The sequence below is a fragment of the Amia ocellicauda genome, chromosome 21 (assembly GCF_036373705.1).
Source record: "Amia ocellicauda isolate fAmiCal2 chromosome 21, fAmiCal2.hap1, whole genome shotgun sequence".
NCBI classification, from domain to species: Eukaryota; Metazoa; Chordata; class Actinopteri; order Amiiformes; family Amiidae; genus Amia; species Amia ocellicauda.
The window spans coordinates 23,033,657-23,054,530 of NC_089870.1; the positions used below are offsets into that span (position 1 = coordinate 23,033,657).

Genomic DNA, 20,874 nt, shown 5'->3' on the forward strand with positions numbered 1-20,874 from the left:
TATGGTAGCATCCGCAGACACATAAACAACTTTCTAAAGTAATTTTGAGCTTCTAAAGTTTTTATGGAATGTGCTAAAATAAACACATTGTACATACACTGTTTCAACTGTTGTTATTTGTTGATTTGTTTAATTGTAGTTTTCATTTGAATCTGTCAACGTACAGTAGAGGTGAAATCCTATTGCTATTGTGGGGAGTGGAGACCCCAATAAGGGTCAAAGTGCAGCCACTGACACAGAACATTTCCCCCACACCCGAGCGGCAGGGAGTGAATGAGTGTGTTTAAAAGCCTTTGAGTTTCTATCTCCAATGAACACTATTTAATTAACACTATTCTCAGCTCAGCTATAACCATTACACTCTTGTCAGAGGGAACACAAACCCCCCCAAACCCCAAACAAACAAAAGATAATCTGTGTAAAGACCTCCGAGGACTGAGGATAAAGTATATTAATTTTATAGTTTTCCTCGTTCCTCCTCCTTTGTATAGAGGTATAATATCTGCCAGATCTGTAAGGCTTAAACATTTCCATTCTGACAAGGATTGAAACAAGCCTGTCCTTGATGGAGAACTGATGGTCTTATCAAAAACAGCAAGCACGTCCAGTGAAGCGTGGAGGTCAATATTTCACATCTGCAGCAAGAGGATGTATCATATCTGCTGTCTGGATACATATAAAGTGCATGGAAGTAGAATGAATTGAGATTGCACAGATTACAGTCTAACATGCCCATTGGGAGAGAGAGTCAGCTGAATGGAGTCACTGAGCATTTTTCAAACACACGCACACACTCACACGACTGAACAGAGAACACGACTCGCATTGAGAACTCAGGCACACACACAAGGAAAATAGCTGCCATTTGATGTAGCTCCTGGATAGTAACCATGCAGGCTTTAATAAACTACTTTGTTGTTTGCATTAATTCATAAGAGTTCATGCAATATGTTTAGCATGGGGTAAATAGGTTTCAGATTATCAATAATAACATCAGCCCGTGTTACATGTTTAGTGTTCATAGACAGCTGTACTTATTGAGATCCTCTTCCTTCGACAACACTGATAACGTTAATATTTAGTTTGCTCATGTTATATAAATATATAAATATATGAATATAAAACACCACCCAGAAGACCAGCAGTGGAGGGATCATCTGCAGCAGATTTCCGCCACGTAAACATCAGATTAATACGTGGAACAGGGGAGTCTGTGAAGGATTCCAGTTCCTTCGTACATTAAAATCGATATAAGAGAACTCCATCTGAAACATTACAGTCGAGTGTTTCATCTTGTTGAATAGACCTGGTCTGGCTCTTTAAAACACCAAGAAAAGAGTTCTTTCTTTATTTTGTAAAATGATACTTGTCATTCAGTCGCCTTACCTTCCCCGTATTACTCCTTACTAGGTGTTTGTACAGTTTGCATGAAGGGCTTTCTCCTTATAACTGCACTGTAGCAAAGCAGCACGTTCTGTGATAAATAAGTGGTTATGACAGGAGAAGCCAGCAGGGGCATTAGTGCCACTTGAGTGGTTTGGTTCTGTATCTTATCACAAAGCCTGCACGATAAGGTCATTTATAAAGACAGGTGCTGCTTAAATCTTTACTGCTGGACAGAATTCAGATTATCAGTCCTATTATATATATATTCAGTTACATTCATTATTTTTTAAATAAATTAATTAAGAGGGGGAAATAATACTTAGTCTATATTTAGAAGTGAAAAGGGCAATTTTCAAATTTAAAATCACTTTTGAAGTCAGTGGTTTGATGGAGCCTAAACAACCATGCTTGGTAAAGATCTGTGATGGATAAGATTGTGCTCTGTCTGGCGGGGAAGAAACGACAGCATCTATGCAGCGGTTACACGATTAGATTTCGTGCCAAAGAGCCGCCGTCTCTCTGTGCACGATCTTAGGCCCCTTATGCGACGCCACGAAAGAGAGCAAACTCATCTGAACGGCTCTCTTGGGTCTCAGCCAGCAGCAGTCAGCTCAAAATAACCTTTAAAGGAAACTGAGTATTTTTTGTTTGTTTGTTTCAGAAAGGCAACGGTGTTTACAGCACAAGTGTATCATCCAAGGCAAAAATTAACAGTTTGGTGGACAGTGTTTACATTCATGTGCCGGCCTGCTAAAGTTACTTGTTTGTGTAGTAGTTTTAGGTCAGATCTGTAAGCACTACTGATATATAATTTCACAAATCACATTATAATCAGGGAGAGAAATTTCACTCTGATCACAGATCTTTAAAAGAGCTCCAATCCGCAGAGCCCTTAGTTAGTAAGACATGCATGAGTCACAAAGAAATCGTGAGATTGTGCATTTAATACAAATACAGCGCGCCAATGTCATCTAGAAGGTTAGAGGCTGGATTATAAATGCACCCGCATTCTGGTGACGATGGATTGCGTATCAATTTCCTGCCCTTCAGAATCACGGCGAAGTCAACGCAAAAGCATTTTCACAAAATCGATCAGAGTTTTATTCAGATACAGATTTATGTTGAAATTTGGATGAAAATACAGTTGGGTTCAATAAATCTTTTCAGGTTAAATCAATAACGGCGCACAACTTCTCAGCTAGGATGAGCGATACTCTGAAATGCATTAGGTAAGCAGAACCCAATTTTATTTAATCCAAAATAATCTATTTTATAATTAGTTTCAATATATTATGAACTGTTAAGCATTCAGGAATGACATGTATTATAACACGACAATGAATATTAAACAGATTCATATGGTTTGTCGTTTATGGCTGGGAATTCAGAGGTATATCACGGTGAGCTTTGTGCAAATAAGGGAACTTCAGTACTAGTTCTCCTTTTCCCATTTTATGATTTCTGTTGCAATTGAGGAACAAAATGGGAAGAATTAACAGAAAGAATCTTTGTTACACTGTGACGAAACACTCCTCCCTCCCTCCCTCAGCCATAGAAACAAATACATATACGCAGTAGAAGTAAGCAGTAGACGAGCAATGACTGTGGCTTTGGTCAGAAGTCCATGAGGTGTGTATAGGGCCCATTGGTGTCCAGTTTCAGCACCTGTCTATTGCCATAGGTCCCGTGTCGCAGCACCACTCCCGCCTCGCCGCAGTGGCCGCACGAGGCCAGCTCCCTCTGGCATTCGGACACGAACTGGCCGTACAGCTTCATCCCGTCCTCCTTGTCGATGTTGGCGTGGTACTGCATTCTCTTCCCCTTGGCCTTTCCGCCCAGGGTGGCCTGAGGGACGACCAGCACGTCCCCTGGGAGCTCCAGCACGGACACGAACTGCCCGGCCGGCGTCTCACACAGTTTCAGGTTCAGGAGAGAGTTCACTGAGAAAACAGACACGGATCGAACAGTGAAAGACTCTCAAGATGCCTCGTCTGCATGTGACACGACATATTCAATAAACTATTACAAAAAGTCCTAATTTACTTTGTGTCTGATCACTCGTCACTACAACTCCCATCTGAAGCAAAGGGAAAAGTCCCTTATTTTACATCGGGACTCAAATAAACTAGATAATTCAGTTTATTTGTATTGTTGTTGTTATGGAGCTCAGAAATAAATAATACCTTTATATCTTTGACTTGGACAGATTATTTTTAAAATAAATAATACAAATTGACACCGTACCTATTTTGGGAATTATCTCATCTGTGGCCCCTTTGAAAAAGCAGATGTAAATCACCATCCCCCTCTCAATCTGCGTATGAAAAGAAAAGAGAAGAGCTGACAGCAAAACCGCATCCATCCCTGTCTGTATAATTCCCCAGGGGTCGCCAATAACAGACACATTTAAGGAAAGAAAGTAGTTTTTAGACACGTGTAAAGAGAGCAGGTATTTTAAGATTAGCTGAAAGTATCTGAAGACCCTTTGTCTGAATGTGACAGGACTTTGTGCATAATATCTTATTGAATATGCTTAATTGTGTATGATAGTATGCAGGTTAGTATCGGTAATAGTTTGTATGTTAGTCGAAGAATGTAGATTAGGAGTAGTATGCATCAGTGATAGTATGTGACTAGGTAAGTTAGTACCACTAGTATAAAAGCAGCTATACAGTCCACAAAAGCATAAACGTAATTAATTAGTAATATGTTTAAGCCTAAAACACTGATTGTACAGTAGTATATTTGTAATATCCATTATATATTCATACACACATGCATGCATATTTCACGGAGGGGTGATGTCACCGTGCAATGTAGTTGATGTAATTTTAATAAACACACGGTCTCGTTTCATGAGGGCAATGGGCAGAACTACAGTTGAATAATAATAAAACACCGTTTATGATTAAGCAGCACCAGTGTGTGCGTGTCTGATGAATCCTGCTCCCCCGGCTATCCCGAGATCATGCGCACGGGTGGGTGCTGTGTGTGATGATGTTAAAGCTGCAGGTCAGTACCGCCGAGACACTGTGACAACTTTTACAATTGTAAGCGAGGGCACCATTGCACATATTTGTCACAGCTATTCATTCAAGCATGTTCTTTATCCCCCCCAACTCGCCATTATTGTTAATTTAGGTCTACATGATGTGAACATACCTGCATGTTTGCATTAATTAACCAGCAGGTTTATTTCCTCCCATATATTTTTCCATGCATTACACATTTAATTGTATTTTGTTTTTTTGTTTTAGGAAATGGACTCATCTATTGTATCTGAAATAAGGGATTACCTTATACAAAGAAAATACCCAGCTGGAGCAACAAAACAGGACAAGTCAACCATTCGGCGGAGATGTGGGAAAGTCCAGATGATTGGTGACGTGACTTCTTTATAGGCTGTGATGCAGTTATTTCGTGTGTTGTATTTAGAGAGGAATCCATATAAAGGCGAATGCAATTGTCTCCGCAGGCGGCAAACTACACTATGTGCGAACAACTAAGGCTGGTGACAAGAGGCCGGCTCTGGTTGTCACCTCCACAGAAGAAGCCAGAGAAATATTCAGTGAATTTCACTGCAGGGCAATGGGGGTCCATTGTGGGGTTTCAAGGACAGCAGGGTCCATTGGGTGCAGATATTACTGGCCCAGCATGACCGCGGACATTGGCAAGTGGGTGAGTGTTTGTTGTGAGACTTTCTGTAAGCCAGACAGACCACACTCTTTAGTTTATGGCGCTCATGTAGGTTTTGTAATTGTGTTTGTAGGTCTTGTTTTGAATGGCTTTAATGTTAAGTGTGTTGTTAAGAAAGGTGACCCACTCTGAAGGGTGCCATTTAAAATAAAATGCCATTGCTAAGGTGAAGCTGTTAATTGCAGGTGTCCCAGTGCCCTGAGTGCCAGAGCAAGAGGCTGGCAGTGCAGGCTCCAGCAACACTCCCACCCGGACCAACACTCCCACCAGGACCGGTATGTTGTGTTTGATTTTTCACTCCAACATGTAGGAGGGGACAGCCAACATGAAGACACATCATTGTTATTCCAGTTTTTGCTAGTGTAGGTGAAATGCTTGTTTTACAATAAGTCCTTATGTACTGCCTAGTCTGCAAGGAGCTTGTCTTTTTCGCCCTTATGCTGTATTGTGTAATATTGCATTGAACTGTAATATACCGTATTCAAGTACTTTACTGTTCCTGCACTGCACTACAGCGCTGTCGCAACTACAACTCTGAGCGCAGTACTACATTCAAACCCAAAGCCACCATTTCTGTGTGTGTGTGTGTGTCTGTTTGTATATGTTGTTTGTGTGTGTGTGTGTGTGTGTATGTTTGCATTATTCTGTGTGTGTGTGTGTGTTTGTATATGTTGTTTCTGTGTGTGTGTGTGTGTGTGTGTGTGTGTGTGTGTGTCTGTTTGCATTATTCTGTGTGTGTGTGTGTGTGTGTGTGTGTGTCTGTGTGTGTGTTAGTTTTTTCTGTGTCTGTGTGTGTGTTAGTTTTTTCTGTGTGTGTGTGTGTGTGTGTCTGTTTGCATTATTCTGTGTGTGTGTGTCTGTTTGCATTATTCTGTGTGTGTGTGTGTATGTTTGCATTATTTCTGTGTGTCTGTGTGTGTGTGTTAGTTTTTTCTGTGTGTCTGTGTGTGTTAGTTTTTTCTGTGTGTCTGTGTGTGTGTGTGTTAGTTTTTTCTGTGTGTCTGTGTGTGTTAGTTTTTTCTGTGTGTCTGTGTGTGTGTGTGTGTTAGTTTTTTCTGTGTGTGTGTATGGTGCCATCCATTGTAAAAGACAAGAGCTTGCTACAGGCTACCGGTGCTGTACAGAGCATGAGGTGGTCGCACCCATGTGTGCCTACCTGCACCCACTCCGCCTGCGCGCCCGGCCCGGGGGGCTTCACCTGCAGGCTCGCGCGCAGGCACTGCTGCAGCACCGCCCGCGCGCGCTCGGGACCCCCTGCCGCCGCCATGTTGCAGGGTCGACACCGTCCGGGTTTAGGACGCGCAGCCGCACACACCCCATAGGCCTTCCGTGCGCTCTTTGCTGTGACGTCTTCTGCGCATGCGTGGCAAGAGCCAGAATATCCCCTGGATTACTGGACACAACCGCATTGCCGGTGCCCGGGCGGTTTATGCGGCATTGATGGGAAAAGGGAAACGTCGCGGTTGGGTCACATAAACCCCGACAGTGCCATGTCTCTATTGGACCCTTTTCCAGTTTAAAAATAATGTATTCCCTCGACTGCACGAACACAATTAAACTTGATACAAGGTCTCATACATGACACGAAACACGCGTTTTCTTTACTTACATTGTTGTTGATAATTTACAGATTCGTATATATTTGTATTACAAATAGCAACTATAAATCGGCAGAGCTAACGCGAGATTGTTTTTCGAACTTGTAACTAATATCATGAAGACAGATAAAGACAACAATAAACACAAACAAATACTGATAGGAAAACTAGAATATTTTAATTGCAAGCTTTTGTATTTGTTAAAACATCAATTAAGCATTTGAAAACACGTGTAAGCATTGCTTGAACTAAACTGTCGCATGAAGCTGACAAATGTAATCCCGCCATCTTGGGTGAGAGTAAACACTGCTCATGAATGCACTGTAAACAATGTTAACATACAGTTACGCTCAACGTTATCGTTATTTAATTTAGCTTTTTATAATAATAATAATAATAATAATAAAATAAAGGACGTTTATATGGGGCTTTAGGATCAGTTATTATTAGTATGAGTAGTATGTAATACTTAGAGCTAAGATATACTTACAGTAAATTTAATTATATTTCGTATTTGCAGTTGTGATCTTTTTATCACTCAATATGGCCGACCGATTTCTAGCCAATCGACTGTTTTGGAATGTCAACAGTTTAGGGGCGGGGTTTTGAATCGTCATCAAAAATCGCCAGCTGCCAATGCTACATGACATTCCCTGCACTGTTGTTTGCTGTTTGCATCCTAAAGACATGGCGCTGAGCACTTACTGTAGATTGGCATCTGTGCACAAGCTCGTTGTTCATTGCAACCCAGCAACACGGCATGGACAGGACCTGTTCACAAAGCACTGCATTCGTTTCCAGGTGAGGATCATATTGACATGCTAGTGACGTAGAACACAATAACAATCATTTCAATGACAGAGTTTACTTTCAGGTTGACAGTCCAATGCAGTGCATGCAAGTAATGCAGTAAATTCGCGAAAACGGCTCATTCTCAGGCCCTTTGATCTGCGCAGACGCTTTAAATGAGTGTCGACAACCGGCTAAAGATCACTGGCAGCTTTTAATCCTTAGACCATTTTACTTGTGTTATATTGTAATACTACAATTGAATACACTGTTGTTGCCCTGTCTCCTTCTGCATATGCGTTCACTGTAGTGTATTACAGAATAATATACATCTTAATCCATAGAGCTTTTAATCACATATAGTTGATGACAAGTTTATCAACAAAAATGTCTTCCTAATTTTGTAAATCATTTGTTTCATTAGTGTAATTGTCAGATCATTTATTATAAGTAGTAGTGAGTTATATTGTTCCATTTAAAATATAGTCCCCAAAGAGATTGTATAAAGTGATGGAATATTTGGCAACGGTTGTGCATCCGGGGTGCATCCAGAACCGAATCATTCAGATGGAGAATAAAAAGCACAAGGTTGGCTTGTGTGTCCAGTGGTTCCCAACCCTGGTCCAGGAGAACTCTTGTGTCTTTACTGTTGTCTGCTTGTTGTCGACTGGCATTTTTTAAGAGCTGAAAACGGCTCACAAGATTGAAACAGTGGCTGTATGGAGGGAGGGAGTGACGGGCAGCTGTGTTCCCCAGTCCGCAGGCTCTGCAGGGCTGTCGCGGCAGGAGAAGCAGAAGCAGCACATGGCACGCGGGCTGCCCAAGCAGAAGCCCATCCCGGGGGTGAAGCAGGTGGTGGTGGTGGCGTCTGGGAAGGGCGGCGTGGGGAAATCCACCACTGCAGGTAAGAGGTGCAGTTACTGAGCCTGTCGGTGTGCTCTGCCGAGCTCTAAACCTACTGTAAACCAGCCATTTAAAATTATTACAGCTGTTAAAGTAGTTGGGAGCCTAGCTGCGAAAAAGCTTGGCTCCTCCAGAACCCTGGGCTGCTACTCCAGAACCCTGGGCTCCTCCGGGAACAAGAGACACTTTTGTCTGTCTTACTGGAACAGAACGGGAGGGAAGAACCCAAACCGAGACATAATGATAACTGGGGACCTTAACTGTAGTCCTGCTCTCATTTGTATGGGTGGAATATACAGTAGTTTGACTTTTTTTCCTGTTGTAATTTCCTTGCAGATAAATTGTTTATCACATTCAATCCAGTTTTTAATGTTTCTGTTTTCTTATTAACAGTGAATCTGGCCCTTGGTATAGCAGCAAATGATCCGGTAATTCACACTTTTATTAAATGGATGATTATTTTGTACTCAGTATCCAGTCACAGGGATGAAAAATACATTTCTCATGAGTAAAGTAATTGTACAAATGAAAGTCTAATTTGTGCATTAAAATGTAGGATTTGTGTAGCAGTTAGTTGACCTAATGTAACATGATATTCGTTCTTTTCATACTGAACTATGATTGTCAACTTAGTTAGCAAAGCATCTGAAAGGCTTGTGTTTAGGGCCATCAGTCCAATAAGACAATGCAGTCACTGGCTGTCTCTGTGTTCCTTACAGTAGTCCGAGATGTTCCTGCTTTGATAATGGTCATCCTATAAAGCTGAAGACCTGATCATGTTCTCTGTGAATGTTCTTGTTCATTTTGGAGGCTTTTGGTTTTGTTTCTTTGTGAGCTCCTGATATTTTCACACTGTGAGAAGCGCTCTGTGTTGGCTGTGCTGGAGTGACGTGGTTCTGTCTCCCTGCTGCCAGAGTAAGGTGGTGGGACTCCTGGACGCAGATGTTTATGGCCCCTCCATCCCCAAGCTGATGAACCTCAGAGGGAACCCTGAGCTCACAGACAGTAGGTCCCTCTGTCTGCCAGACGATGGCCCCCTCAGACTTTTAAAAGCTCAGTCAATCATTAGAATAATAACCAAACCGGTCTTGTGTTGTGGCCTGAGGCGTTTGTCTGTCGTTTTCAGAAAACCTGATGCGGCCACTGGTGAACTATGGGATCCCGTGGTAAGTGTGCGATCCGGTTTAGAAATGGTTGCGTCCGTACGATCAGAGACAGTCCCAGAGGCGCTGATTTCTCTTCTGTCTTCCCCGCCAGCATGTCCATGGGTTTCCTGGTGGATGAGACGGCACCCATCGTGTGGAGAGGACTCATGGTGATGTCGGCCATCGAGAAGCTGCTGAGACAGGTAAGGACACACCACGGTCTCGACCACCTCCGAGCGAGGGAGACATTGCCTGTGTCATGTCTGGTGTTGACCCTGCAGGTGGAGTGGGGCCCTGTGGACTATCTGGTGGTAGACATGCCCCCTGGAACAGGAGACGTACAGCTGTCAATCACCCAGAACGTCCCCATCGCAGGTAAGAGAGATCCAGACTGTGAAACGCACACGGGGAAAGATACAGAAATAATCCACTGTGGTGTATTTCCTCCCTCCTGGAAGAGTATAGGAGGAAGTGTTTACTGCAGGTGTTTGTCCACAAGAGGGCATCATTGGGCTGCAGCCTCTCTTGTTTGTGGGAAACGGCACAATCGCACTCTTAGGGAATTATACTTAACATGCAAATCCGTTGGCTGCAAACCGACAGACAACAAAATGACAGTTCAGGCGGGTGTGGATCAGTGTGTGAGCTGCGCGGCGTTGGGGAGGGAGAGGGAGTCGGGGAAAGTGTCATCACAAAGGTACTGAGGTCAATCAAAAAAAGTTCAATGCTGTCCACCGACGTTACGGAAGCTGCAGACCTGTATTTCTTCCCCTTTTCTTTTCTCCCACATTAACCAGGGCTTATTTATATCCCACTCTTATGAATACAGACTGGAAATGCAGATCTTAATGACATTCTAGAGCTATTCACGCGCTTCAGGGTCTCGAGACGCTGTTGTTGCTCCCTCTGCTCAGAATGCTAATGGTTTGCGATCCCTGAAGGGCAGCTGCCGGAAAGAGCAGCCCTGCGCTTGTCCTCCGCTGCGCTCTCTGCTCTGCGGCGTGCCAATCAGATCGTGTTCCCCCAGAAAACAGGCCTCAGAAGTGCTGCTACACAGGGCAGGAACACAGGCCGCATCCCTCGCCCCTCCCTCCCCACGAGCCGTTTATCATGCTTTGCCTCCAGCGCTGTTTCTTCTCCAAATCTTCCTCGATAAACCTGTGCATTATTGATGTCGTTCTCTCTCTCACTGTCAGTCTTCCCGCTGGGTGGTATCTGTTATTAAAGGAGCCCAAAATAAAGGCAATGCAAACCCTCTTCCCAGCAGCCTCTTCACCTCCTGGATAAGACAAGATATCGCTCAGGCCCTCTCTCTCTTTTTAGCAATCCCTCCCTCTTTCTTTCTCTCTCTTTCTCTCTCAATGAGACATCTGCCTGCCTCTCTTTTTTTCACTGCCGATTACCGATTCCTCTTCTCACTCCCTCTCTCCGCCTGGTTTTCTTCCATTACACTCATTGGGATTGATGTTCTTTTCCAATCTGATAACCGATAAGAGTTGCCTTTGCTGCAGTGTCCCTTTCCCTTTGGGGGGGATTATACCAGTGTATGTGCTTAAAAAATAAAATAACCTGTCCCGTGAGAACAGTACTAGTCTGATGGGACAGGTCTGTGTCAGGACGGACAGTTGGACACACGGCACAATTTGTGATTTTGGGATCGGTGCTCCCTGCTGGAAATCACTTAATTTAATAACAACTGTCTCGTTCTGCTATATAAGCAGCGAGTCGCAGACCAGTGGTGAAAGATCAGGGAGTGCGGTGAACAGGTGACTCAGGTGTTTGATCACCGCTTGCCGTTTGTGCGCTGGCTGGAAAGGCCCCCGTATTGGGAACAGCATGGCAAATTGCCGAGCAGATTTGCAATGACACGTTCACGCTCTTCAGCTGAAGAGGCGCCAGGAGAGACGCGTGCGACGCAAACGAGCGAGAGTGACGTCGGCAGCCAGAAACGGGAGTCATAAATCACAGTGCCTCTGCGCCGGCTGCGGGAGATGATGCTCTGAATAAGCCGGACAGCTGTGCCTCGTAATACTCGAAATCGGTGTGAAAATGACAAGCAGCTCAACCGCAACCTGTCCCTTCATCACTGGGCCAACTCGCACTGCATGCTGGGAAAACCCATTCAGCTTTATGCATTTAACTTGGCATAGCCATAGGTTATGAAGTTATAAACATATCCGTGAATAATGTATGTTGGAAGGAGTGGATTATATTGTGCTTGTGTGGTTAATACATTTTCTATTGTGTTGTTAGTTCCTTGCCATTTAAACTAATTCCACAAGCCAGTGCTGTGTGTCTGAAGTGTGCAAGTCTAATGGGCCAGTGACACATTTTCATGTATGTGTTTTTACATAGGGTAGCCGTAAGACCTTTAAACATGCAGGTGCAGGGCTGATTGTGATGCTCTCGCTGTGCGGTGTGTTACAGGGGCGGTCATTGTGTCCACTCCGCAAGACATCGCTCTGCTGGACGCGCGCAGAGGGGCTGAGATGTTCCGCAAGGTCCACGTGCCGGTAAGACCCCTGTGTGTAGTGTGTGTGTGTCAAAAAGGGAGTGTAATGTTGCATTTAGCTGAGTTTCTCTTCTGTATTCCTCTCTTGTTCTTTGTGTTTTATTTGAATTGTTGAGGGACGTGTTGCTCAACAGAGTTTGGGTTTCTTCTGTTCCAGTGCGATGTCTGGGCTTTCCCACGCTTACATTCCAACCATCTACAAAATTAAATAAAAATGGATAAATATTTCTGTAGACTCTCTCTTTGGCACACGGATAAATGAGGTCCAGATGTTCGTCTCCCGTGTTTCTAAGCGCAGGGCGTTAACGCAGAATCCAGTTCGTGAAAGTGAAGCGTCTCTCGCATCCGCTGGCAATTAAATATTGTTCATTTTCATGCAACATCTGCAGTGACAGCCCCCTGAAGAGTTTAACTAATTGTGCTTTATTGAATTTGCCCCGTGTCTCTGCCGCATTCGTACGCAGGCAGTCTAACACCACGCTCCCCCTCATGGCATGGTTGGGAGAAGAGCTAATCAGTCCTGTATCTGCCGGAAACGCTTTGGCGAGTAATTAAATAGTCCTGGTTCTGGTGTGATAACTTTGTGGGTTCACTTGCTCGGGCTGTTCGTTTGTTTATGGGAACCTGGCGCTAACACAGATCTCCTCGCCGCTGTTGTGTAAATTATAGGTACAGGCACGGTCCAGCAATTAGAAGTTCTTGTTTTGGGAGACGGCTCTGCTGCCTCACCTCAGTGTGACACGGCTGACCCATTTCGGGGTCTGTACCCGAGCCAGGTGTCCAGGACAGTGAAAGCACAGGCTTGCGGATATCGCACAGACACTGCAGGCGGACAAGGTCACCACAAGCTGCAACCGTCAGCAAAACAACAACCCAGTAAATAACTGGAGTGGAGAAACAGACGGATCTCAAAAATCTCAGTGTCAGCTTTTGGAAGAGAATGAAACTTGGTCAAAGCACAGAGCGATAACCTGTTAAAGGTGTAAACATTTTAAGAAGATTATCAGATAAAGTAGTGCAACTATTTATATGTATATGTGTGTGTTTTCAACCAAATATAAAAAAATATATCATTGGTGTGTGTGTGTGTATGTAATATGTATATATTTGTATTTATTTGGCGGTTTTCCGATTACATCAGTCAGAGGAGGATGTTTTATTACCATTTGAGGGCTGGCGTTCTCCCACTTTATTACAGAACCGGCATGTCGGCCTCAGAGCAGACATCAAATATAATCTTTCCCACGTTATCACAGTGTCTCTGTTCGTTTCGGTGGCAGGAATATGAGAACAAGGGCTGTTGTTCACCTGATAACCTGTGAGCGGGAGCTCTGAGTGGAAAGAGATCGTGTCAAGATATGAACAGCAGTCAAAACATGGCTTTCGAATCCATTCAAGGGTAGAAGAGCTCTCTGTATTCCTCCTCTCGAAACACACTAAACTGAACTTCAGTCAGTGGTTAAAAATAAAATAAAACTCATAGCTTGTGGATGTGAGTGACCTCTGATCTCCAGTGTTAATTGCCTCATTTAATGTACTTAAACAGTCTGTACACTGAAGAGCTTAATGGACCTTTCTTCAGCTGAGGGCTCAGAGTACCACCTCCGCACTGAGCCTCGAGCCGGGGGGTTGCGCTCTTCTATATGTAGATGTTATAGGCTTGACTACAGCCTGTCTGCTAATACAGCTGGTTGCTGGACGGAGAAGAGAGATTTTTAAATGCGTTTGCAGTAAAACAAATCTGTTCTGACAAATGGGAAGTAAGCACCGACTGCAGGGGTGCACTGCACACGTCTCCCACGAGCCGAGATGGATGAGTCACTGAAATGCACGGTTAATAAAACATGACCTACTCAGGTGTGTTTTATTTACACCGTTGCTCTGTCAGTGCATCACTTACAATACGAGTCAGAAGCTGTTTACACGGCTAGTGTGTGGGAGAGGAATGGGGGAAAGAAAAGCTAAATGAAAGACATACACTGATTTTATTTTGAGGACTTACATTGCGTGGCCATCGCTGCCGGCAGATCAGCGCCCCACTGACCTGCATGGCGCCTGTTTGAGGGCTGAGAACGAACACTAATTGTGTGCGCCTGTTTGAGGGCCGCGGACGAGCGATGGGCCAGGCTCTGGCACATATTTTCTCACCAGCTATTTGTCCAGCACCAATGGGAGTGGCACTAAATCACCTGTGATGACGGGCCGTCACTGTGGTTTTATCTACGGCTTGCAGTGGCGGCGAGGGACAGGTCATCAGTCAGGCCTGCGTCTGGACCGGGGCAGAGCGCTGCGGCTTAAACCACACTTCATTTATCGGCCTGAGAGGGGTGGAGAGATGGCAGGAGATCGACTCACAGTGTCACTGGGTCGGGGCGCTCCCCTGTACTCCTCCGTCTGTCCGTCGCTTGGAGAAAACCTGTTCATTGGGGCAAAAGATGGGCCAGGGTCAAAGTATGGGAGTGCAGCTGTAAAATACTAATATAAGTCGAAACACCTGGTGTGTGTGTGTGTGTGTGTGTGTGTGTGTGTGTCAACAATTTGACTTTCTATGAGCTTACTTGCTATAGTGATGTAGGTTTTATCCCCTCATTCTAAAACATGAAGCCTTTTCTCTCCTGTGTTGACAATTGGCAACAGGAGCGAGAGGATATCTGCCGATCTTCTCTGAAACCACAGAGGTATTTGTATTTCACAGCGATGTATTCATTTTTGTTGTTTGAGGACTGAGGTTCTGTTTCGCATTGGGCCAGCCATCACCAGGTAACCGTAACGGTATAACAAGCGCTGTTTGTTTCGAATAACTAAACCGACCAAAACAAACCGCCTCGCTCGCTGGCACGATGACCTGAATCCCTGCAGTGCCCGGATCTGATGCTTAAAGAAGGTCTTTGTGTCTGAATGGCTGCAGGGACTTTTTTTAACATGACAATGAAGTGAAATCGGAGACTGTGTGTGAGTGTGGGCTGCGCAGGACACATGCTTTCTTGGAATGAATGCAAGAATGTGTTTTCAGTTCTGTATTTGTTTTATAAATGAACTGCCTGTACAGCTGAAGGTTTGAGGAAGACATTTATTGCCTTTTTTTCTGTAAGTAAGTGCGTTGCGTTGGCGGTGGGTGGCAGATGTAGTGTTGTCGTTCCTTGGACAGTCCTGTGCATCATGTGTACATGTTACATGCCCCAAAAATGTTGCACACTTCCAAGTATGATGGATTCGTATGACAGTGTGAGGGAATATGCCCTCCCTCCCCCGCCCCCCACACACACACGCTTTCTTCACACCAAACCCCAGATCTTCTCTCCAGCACACCCTATGTAGCCTCTAAATGATTTCGTGTCACTGACGGCTGGTGAAGCCGCTGGACCGCAACATCCTCCTGTAGTCATAGCAACTGGTCGCTGTGAGTCGAGTGAGATTGATATGGAAACGATGTGCGTGACGCCCCGGTAGGGAGGCGCTGCCACTTCCCGGGGAGAGACGGTGACGGCCGTCCACGGAGGGCATCTTCGGCTGCTGTGACCCCTCTTTGTTTCGGTCGCCCCCAATTTACAGCACAAAAGCTCTTGATTGGCTTCTGCGTTGAAGGAGTTGAGAGCGAGATGTTCGTCCCATTCAGCCGCAAAGCCGATTCCCTCCGGCCCCCGCCTGGCTGTCCTCTTCTGTTCTTTCTTGTTCCATCGTTTATTATTTTTTAATTGCTTAATTGAGGAGCTCATCTGCTTAATCAGATCGATTGGCCCGATTATGCCAGTGAAGCAGTTTCTCAGGTCTTCGGGATTCGGAGGCGTCGGGGTCGCAAGGTGCCGTCCCCCCGTATGCCGCCCAGTCTTTATCACTCGTTCACAGGCCCCTGATTACAAAGAGCACCTGATTTATCAAGCGTTCAGAGCGGCACTCAGCGCTGTAAAGGGATTAAGGCAGAGAGCTGTGAGGTGCTTGACGGGGAGTTCAACCGCAAAGGGAAGCTTGTCGGAAAGGGGACGTGGTGTTCAGATGATCGGCCTTCCACTCAGGACTGTGTGCGTCCTTCAAAAAACAACCACCACCACTAAACCCAGCTCTGCTGATTATGGGCTGTGTGAAGCCTGGTTCCTGGCCCTCCTACTCTAATAAATGACCTTCACTGGCTCAAAAGCCCTTCTGATGCTTGGGTGTTGGTGTCTTTTTGTTTGCTGAACAGCTCGAGATTGTGTTACAGAAATCTCTCGCCCCAGAACGGTCTTGTGTCTGCAGTGCATGCTGGTGCTGAGACGTCCACACTAGTGAAGTGTAACAACACTGCTGCCGATAAACAATGACCACATGCTTGGCTCCAATGGTGCCGTTTAAACACAATGTTATAAGGTGTAGTGGAGTTACTCAACATAGTCTTTTACGTGTACGTTCGTATACCATGTTGCACTCGACTGCCCTAGACCTCCCCTTGTCTCTACGCCGACCGCTCCTCTTAGATGCTATTCCAGATTAAAAACGCTGACATTGGCCTGGGAGCTCTAATTGTTTTGTCATCTTAACGCATATAAGTGTATTTGAATCGGACATCTTGTAACTGTTAATCTTCAGGCCTGCCCTAATGAATCCCATTAATTTGCCCTGAATGACTGAGGAAGTGGTGGAAGTGTAGCATGATGATTGAGGAAGAAAGCGCCTGAATAATTCTCTTTCAATCACTCCCCAATCAGAAATGAACGGCCCCACGTGTCTGATATATTCATTCAGGAGAGCCTGGTTGACAGGCTGAGAGACATGAGGCCATGTCTGTCTGTGCAGTCAGGAGACTCGGCTCATGTGGTCAGCTGTGCCGGGTGTGGAAGGAAGCCCAAAGCTCTCGCAGAAGCGGCACTAAAAGCTACGCTGGCAGAATGCCGCAGACATCGACGGCAGAGACATGAGTTGTGCCAACAATAATTCTGGTCTCTTATTTTACCCTTTGTTTCCTCTTGTAATTCAATTGTTATTTTCAAATTATTGGGGCGCAGGCGCATTATTGTTTGTTGTCGCTTTGTTTTGTGTGTGGTCTTTCAGGAACTACTTGTAAATTAGGCTTCCGGTCCAATTGGTCTATTTCCTGGTTAAATAAAGTTATAATAAAGAAACAGATTTGCTGAGTTTGGAGGAATGTCCCCTGATTTCTGCTTCACAAGGTGTGCCCTGGATGCCTCTGTCTGTGGACAGGAGCTCAGGGAGTCCTGGTAGCTGTTTACTGCATGTATTCGTTTAATAATTGTAATAATTTGTAATGTATCTGCATCACGTAGCTGTTTGTTTGTTATATGCACTAGGTTAGGAGTGAGTGGATGTCACCATCTTTCTGTAGCAGGTAGGGTAGATTGAGGGCTTAGTATTGTTCTAGGTAGGGATAGAGGTGTAGGGAAGTCGGGGCCTTTTTATTACTTTGTTGTTTTGACAGACCATTCGCACGGCCCTTCTCCTACCCTTTGTCAGTTAACCACCACCCCTTTATTTACAGTACCTGTCTATTGTTATTTGTAAAACCTGCCTATTGTTATATTGTGCAACCCTGTCCCATGTTCTATATATGTAAACCTGTTTGTTATTAACTTTCATTAACTTGGTTAGTAAGTAGTTCATTGCTTGTTAAAAAGGAAATAAAATCCCTGTTTTGGGAGACTTGTTTTGTTGCCTGGTGCATTTGTTAGTGCACTCGCCATTACATTTGTCCTTCCTACCCCAGTGTGTGTGTGCGTGGGCGGTTATGTTCCCCTCCACTCTGCCATCGGAGTGAGGAGCGTAACACTCTGTATTTTTGAAACCCTTTTGTGAGAGAGAGAGAGTGAGTGTCTGAAATGTGACTCTAGAGATGAGAGCACAGAGAAGCTGCAGTTATGAGTGGAGGTAACTGTTCGGTACATCGCTGTGTGTGTGTGCTAATCCCATAATGCAGTGCTATAGGACCTCTGGGGTAAAAGAACCAGCCTAGTGTTCCAAAACTGGGGAGTGAAAATCTCTCCTCGGTCTGGGGACATCGGGGGTCTCCTCTCCTTCAGCGAAGCTGGGGAGCAGTTTTTCCTGCATGTCTGTGTCCTGAATGTGGGAAAGCCAGCCACGGCCACCTGTGCAGAGAGACTGGAGGCTGAGCGGCTGCCCTCGGTGGGGTTTGTGACCGGTGTCCCTCTCCCCTCGCAGGTCCTGGGGTTCGTCCAGAACATGAGTGTGTTCCAGTGCCCCAACTGCCAGCACCAGAGCCACATCTTCGGAACGGACGGGGCGCGGGAGCTGGCGCGCAGCCTGGGCGTGGAGGTGCTGGGTGAGGGCGATGCCACTGCACTACACATAGCTCTGCCACAGGAACACGTGTGGCCCAGCAGGGAGGTGTCTTCAGCACCACCACACACACACCGATACACACAGACCATGCTACCAAATAAGAAGGCTTGCTTTTGTTACCATTCTTCTCCAGACGGCTCATTGTAAAATTGAGTGTTTTAGATCTATATTTATACATGTTGTCTCAGATATTATATCTGCTCTCACACAGGACAAAATAAGGACTTGCACTCATTGAATATGTAGTGTAGAGAGTCTTCTGTGATTCCCAGTTGAGTTCTCCTAATTTATACAGATCTGCGCTCTCCCTCCCCTGTGGATCTCGCCTGTATTGTAGTGGGGCGGATCTGTGCCGCTTCCCCCCACCTGTGATGTTCAAGGTCCTTTTGCATCATCAAAGCGAGCCTTTTTTCTCAGAGAGATGCTGAAATGGAGAAAACACAAACGGCACCCCGGAGCCGCCTGGAGCGCCGCGCTGCCGGAGCGATGAGGTGGGATGAGAGCTCTCTCCGCTGACGGCCCATCTCCCCGTTTCAACTCTCCCTCTTTGTCTTTCCTGCAGGAGACATCCCCTTACACATGAGTATCAGAGAGACGTCGGACACGGGCCAGCCGGTCGTGGTGTCGTCCCCCGGGAGCCCAGAGGTTTGTGCAGTTTGACTAGAGGGTGCCGCGCAACCAGCAGAGGCCCGACATAGCAGAGTGTGTGTCTAGGATGTCAGGCAGCAGTTCTCATACAGTCGAAATACCAAATGACATCCCCATCCCCCTGCTTCAGTATAAATACGCCGGTGCATGAAATTGCCACGGTCAGAGTACAGACTGAGCCGCCAGTCATTCCCTCGGTGCTTCAGTGAGCTACGGTTCCAGCAAGAAACGGATCAAACCGAATCAGAGCTCTGGTTGTGAGCAGAACGCTTTATCACTTAAATTAATTAGCATACAAGGTTCAAGCCATTAGGTGAAGTTACGAATTCTTAAAGTGGATAATGAATGCTGTCTTTGTGTGTGTGTGTCTCGTGTCTGAACGCTGTGTGAACCGGTTCTCTCCACATGCTCCTGTCTTCCGTTCACACGCAGTGTTTATGCTGCCTAATGGACCACAAACACGTCGGAGGGGAAAACACTACTTAGTATTTTTTGCTCATTCTGTAGAGCCATTATTTTCTGCAAATGAAGTAAGTCCACAGGCCTGCTGTGCACCGAGCGAGGATGGGAAATAAAGAACATTACAGGAGAGCGATTCGGCCTATTTCCAGCCCCTTCACTGGAATTGACGGCTTTCCTGCAGTCCCTCGCACTGCTGTGGCCGGTCGTTAACTGGCCAGTAATGAACGGCATCCATAACGACCCCTGTGGTGTCATAACTACCCCTGTGAGGTCACAGCGCCGCTCGGCTGCTTTCTTCCCTGTTGTACCCAGTCAGTGGGCTGGGAATAAAGTGCTGTCAGCAGCTGAGAGTGAGGCGGTGTGTGAGAGTGAGGCGGAGCGGCAGAGTGAGGCTGTGTAGTGGAGTGAGGCGGTGAGTGAGACGCACCCTCTTTCAACCAGAGCTCAGGCCGCAGCGATGACTCAACGCAGCTCGTTCCTCTGCCAAGGAGGATCTTTCACTTTATCGTTCATATTAAAAAGGGAACTAATGGTTTTGACCATTCAGGTCTTTTTTTACACTCACTGTGTTGGCAAGTCATACAACACGGCTCCACTGGTTTGAGTCGGTTCCAGAGTACCGAGCGTTTCCTCAAATCACAGTGTGAGTCTGCGGAGGGGCAGGACTGGAGAACAGCAACAGTAAATCGATTAATGCAATTATGTGCTGTGTGTTTCAGGCCGGGGCGTATCTGAGGGTGGCCGCGGAGGTGGTCCGGCGACTGGCGGCCCTGTCGTGATGAGGGACAGAGACGCTGCGGCCCTCTCGCCCCACAGCAGACGCTCCGGGGACCCGGGGCGAGCCCCGAACACAGAGGACCACAGTCTGTTGCGGGGGGGTGGGGGGCACGCTCAATGTGTGCTGTTTAGACCTCGATTGACGCCCTGGATGCCTCGGACACGGGGCCCCCAGGGAGAAGAGGAGGCCACGGCGTCTCCAGTGTAGATGTTTCAGTGCGTTGTGCCGAGGCGCTGCGGGGGTCTTCCCGCTGCGTCCGTCTTCTCTCCCCTCGGCACCCATCAGCCCAGGGCAGTCTCAGCATTGTGTACAAACCAGCCTGTAGATCAGAGTGTTTCTGTGAAATAAAAGCTGATTTAAATTCCTCGGCACTCTGGGTGTTTGTGTTCCTGAGTGACAGCTTCTCTCTCCGCATCGATACTTTCCTGAACACGGTGCTGGGGATCACAGTGATGCTGAGCTCACTGACACCCTAACGCTGCCTCTCTGGGGGGCCTGCCATTACCGGGTTACTGAACGCCGCTGTGTGGAGGACCTGGAAGTTTCCATTGAGATTTTGCTCTGACGCCGTCTTGTTTGTTGCAGGACTGTGGTTGTATTGTCACACTAACAACATTACAGGTCATTTACTCAACAACAGCCTCTACTTTACAACATAAGTCTGGTGAA

General features: G+C 46.0%; 2 protein-coding genes across 2 annotated transcripts; one reads left to right on the forward strand and one right to left on the reverse strand.

The window, feature by feature from the left end:
* Positions 1-2,461: 2,461 nt before the first annotated feature.
* On the reverse strand, positions 2,462-6,387 carry dtd2 (D-aminoacyl-tRNA deacylase 2). Its single transcript, XM_066694533.1, has 3 exons — positions 6,239-6,387; positions 3,631-3,700; positions 2,462-3,326 (listed from the first exon to the last, which is right to left on the reverse strand). The coding sequence occupies exons 1-3, from the start codon at positions 6,347-6,349 to the stop codon at positions 3,001-3,003; spliced, it is 507 nt and encodes a 168-aa protein (XP_066550630.1). The 5' UTR covers positions 6,350-6,387; the 3' UTR covers positions 2,462-3,000.
* A 906-nt stretch (positions 6,388-7,293) lies between these two features.
* On the forward strand, positions 7,294-20,570 carry nubpl (nucleotide binding protein-like). The gene is made up of 11 exons (XM_066694513.1): positions 7,294-7,481; positions 8,226-8,373; positions 8,766-8,800; positions 9,287-9,377; positions 9,499-9,538; positions 9,630-9,720; positions 9,799-9,892; positions 11,945-12,030; positions 18,177-18,297; positions 18,880-18,962; positions 20,147-20,570. Exons 1-11 carry the CDS (start codon positions 7,317-7,319, stop codon positions 20,204-20,206), a joined length of 1,014 nt encoding a protein of 337 aa, XP_066550610.1. The 5' UTR covers positions 7,294-7,316; the 3' UTR covers positions 20,207-20,570.
* The last annotated feature ends 304 nt before the right edge of the window (positions 20,571-20,874 follow it).

Excerpts from the sequence above, each read along its gene's own strand:
- dtd2 (XM_066694533.1), bottom strand. The coding sequence starts at position 6,349 with ATGGCGGCGGCAGGGGGTCCCGAGCGCGCGCGGGCGGTGCTGCAGCAG. Across the intron at positions 3,701-6,238 it reads CGCAGGCGGAGTGGGTGCAG|ATTGAGAGGGGGATGGTGAT; the intron begins GTAGGCACACAT and ends TTTCATACGCAG. Across the intron at positions 3,327-3,630 it reads TGAGATAATTCCCAAAATAG|TGAACTCTCTCCTGAACCTG; the intron begins GTACGGTGTCAA and ends CTGTTTTCTCAG.
- nubpl (XM_066694513.1), top strand. The coding sequence starts at position 7,317 with ATGCTACATGACATTCCCTGCACTGTTGTTTGCTGTTTGCATCCTAAA. Across the intron at positions 8,801-9,286 it reads GTATAGCAGCAAATGATCCG|AGTAAGGTGGTGGGACTCCT; the intron begins GTAATTCACACT and ends CCCTGCTGCCAG. Across the intron at positions 9,378-9,498 it reads GAACCCTGAGCTCACAGACA|AAAACCTGATGCGGCCACTG; the intron begins GTAGGTCCCTCT and ends TGTCGTTTTCAG.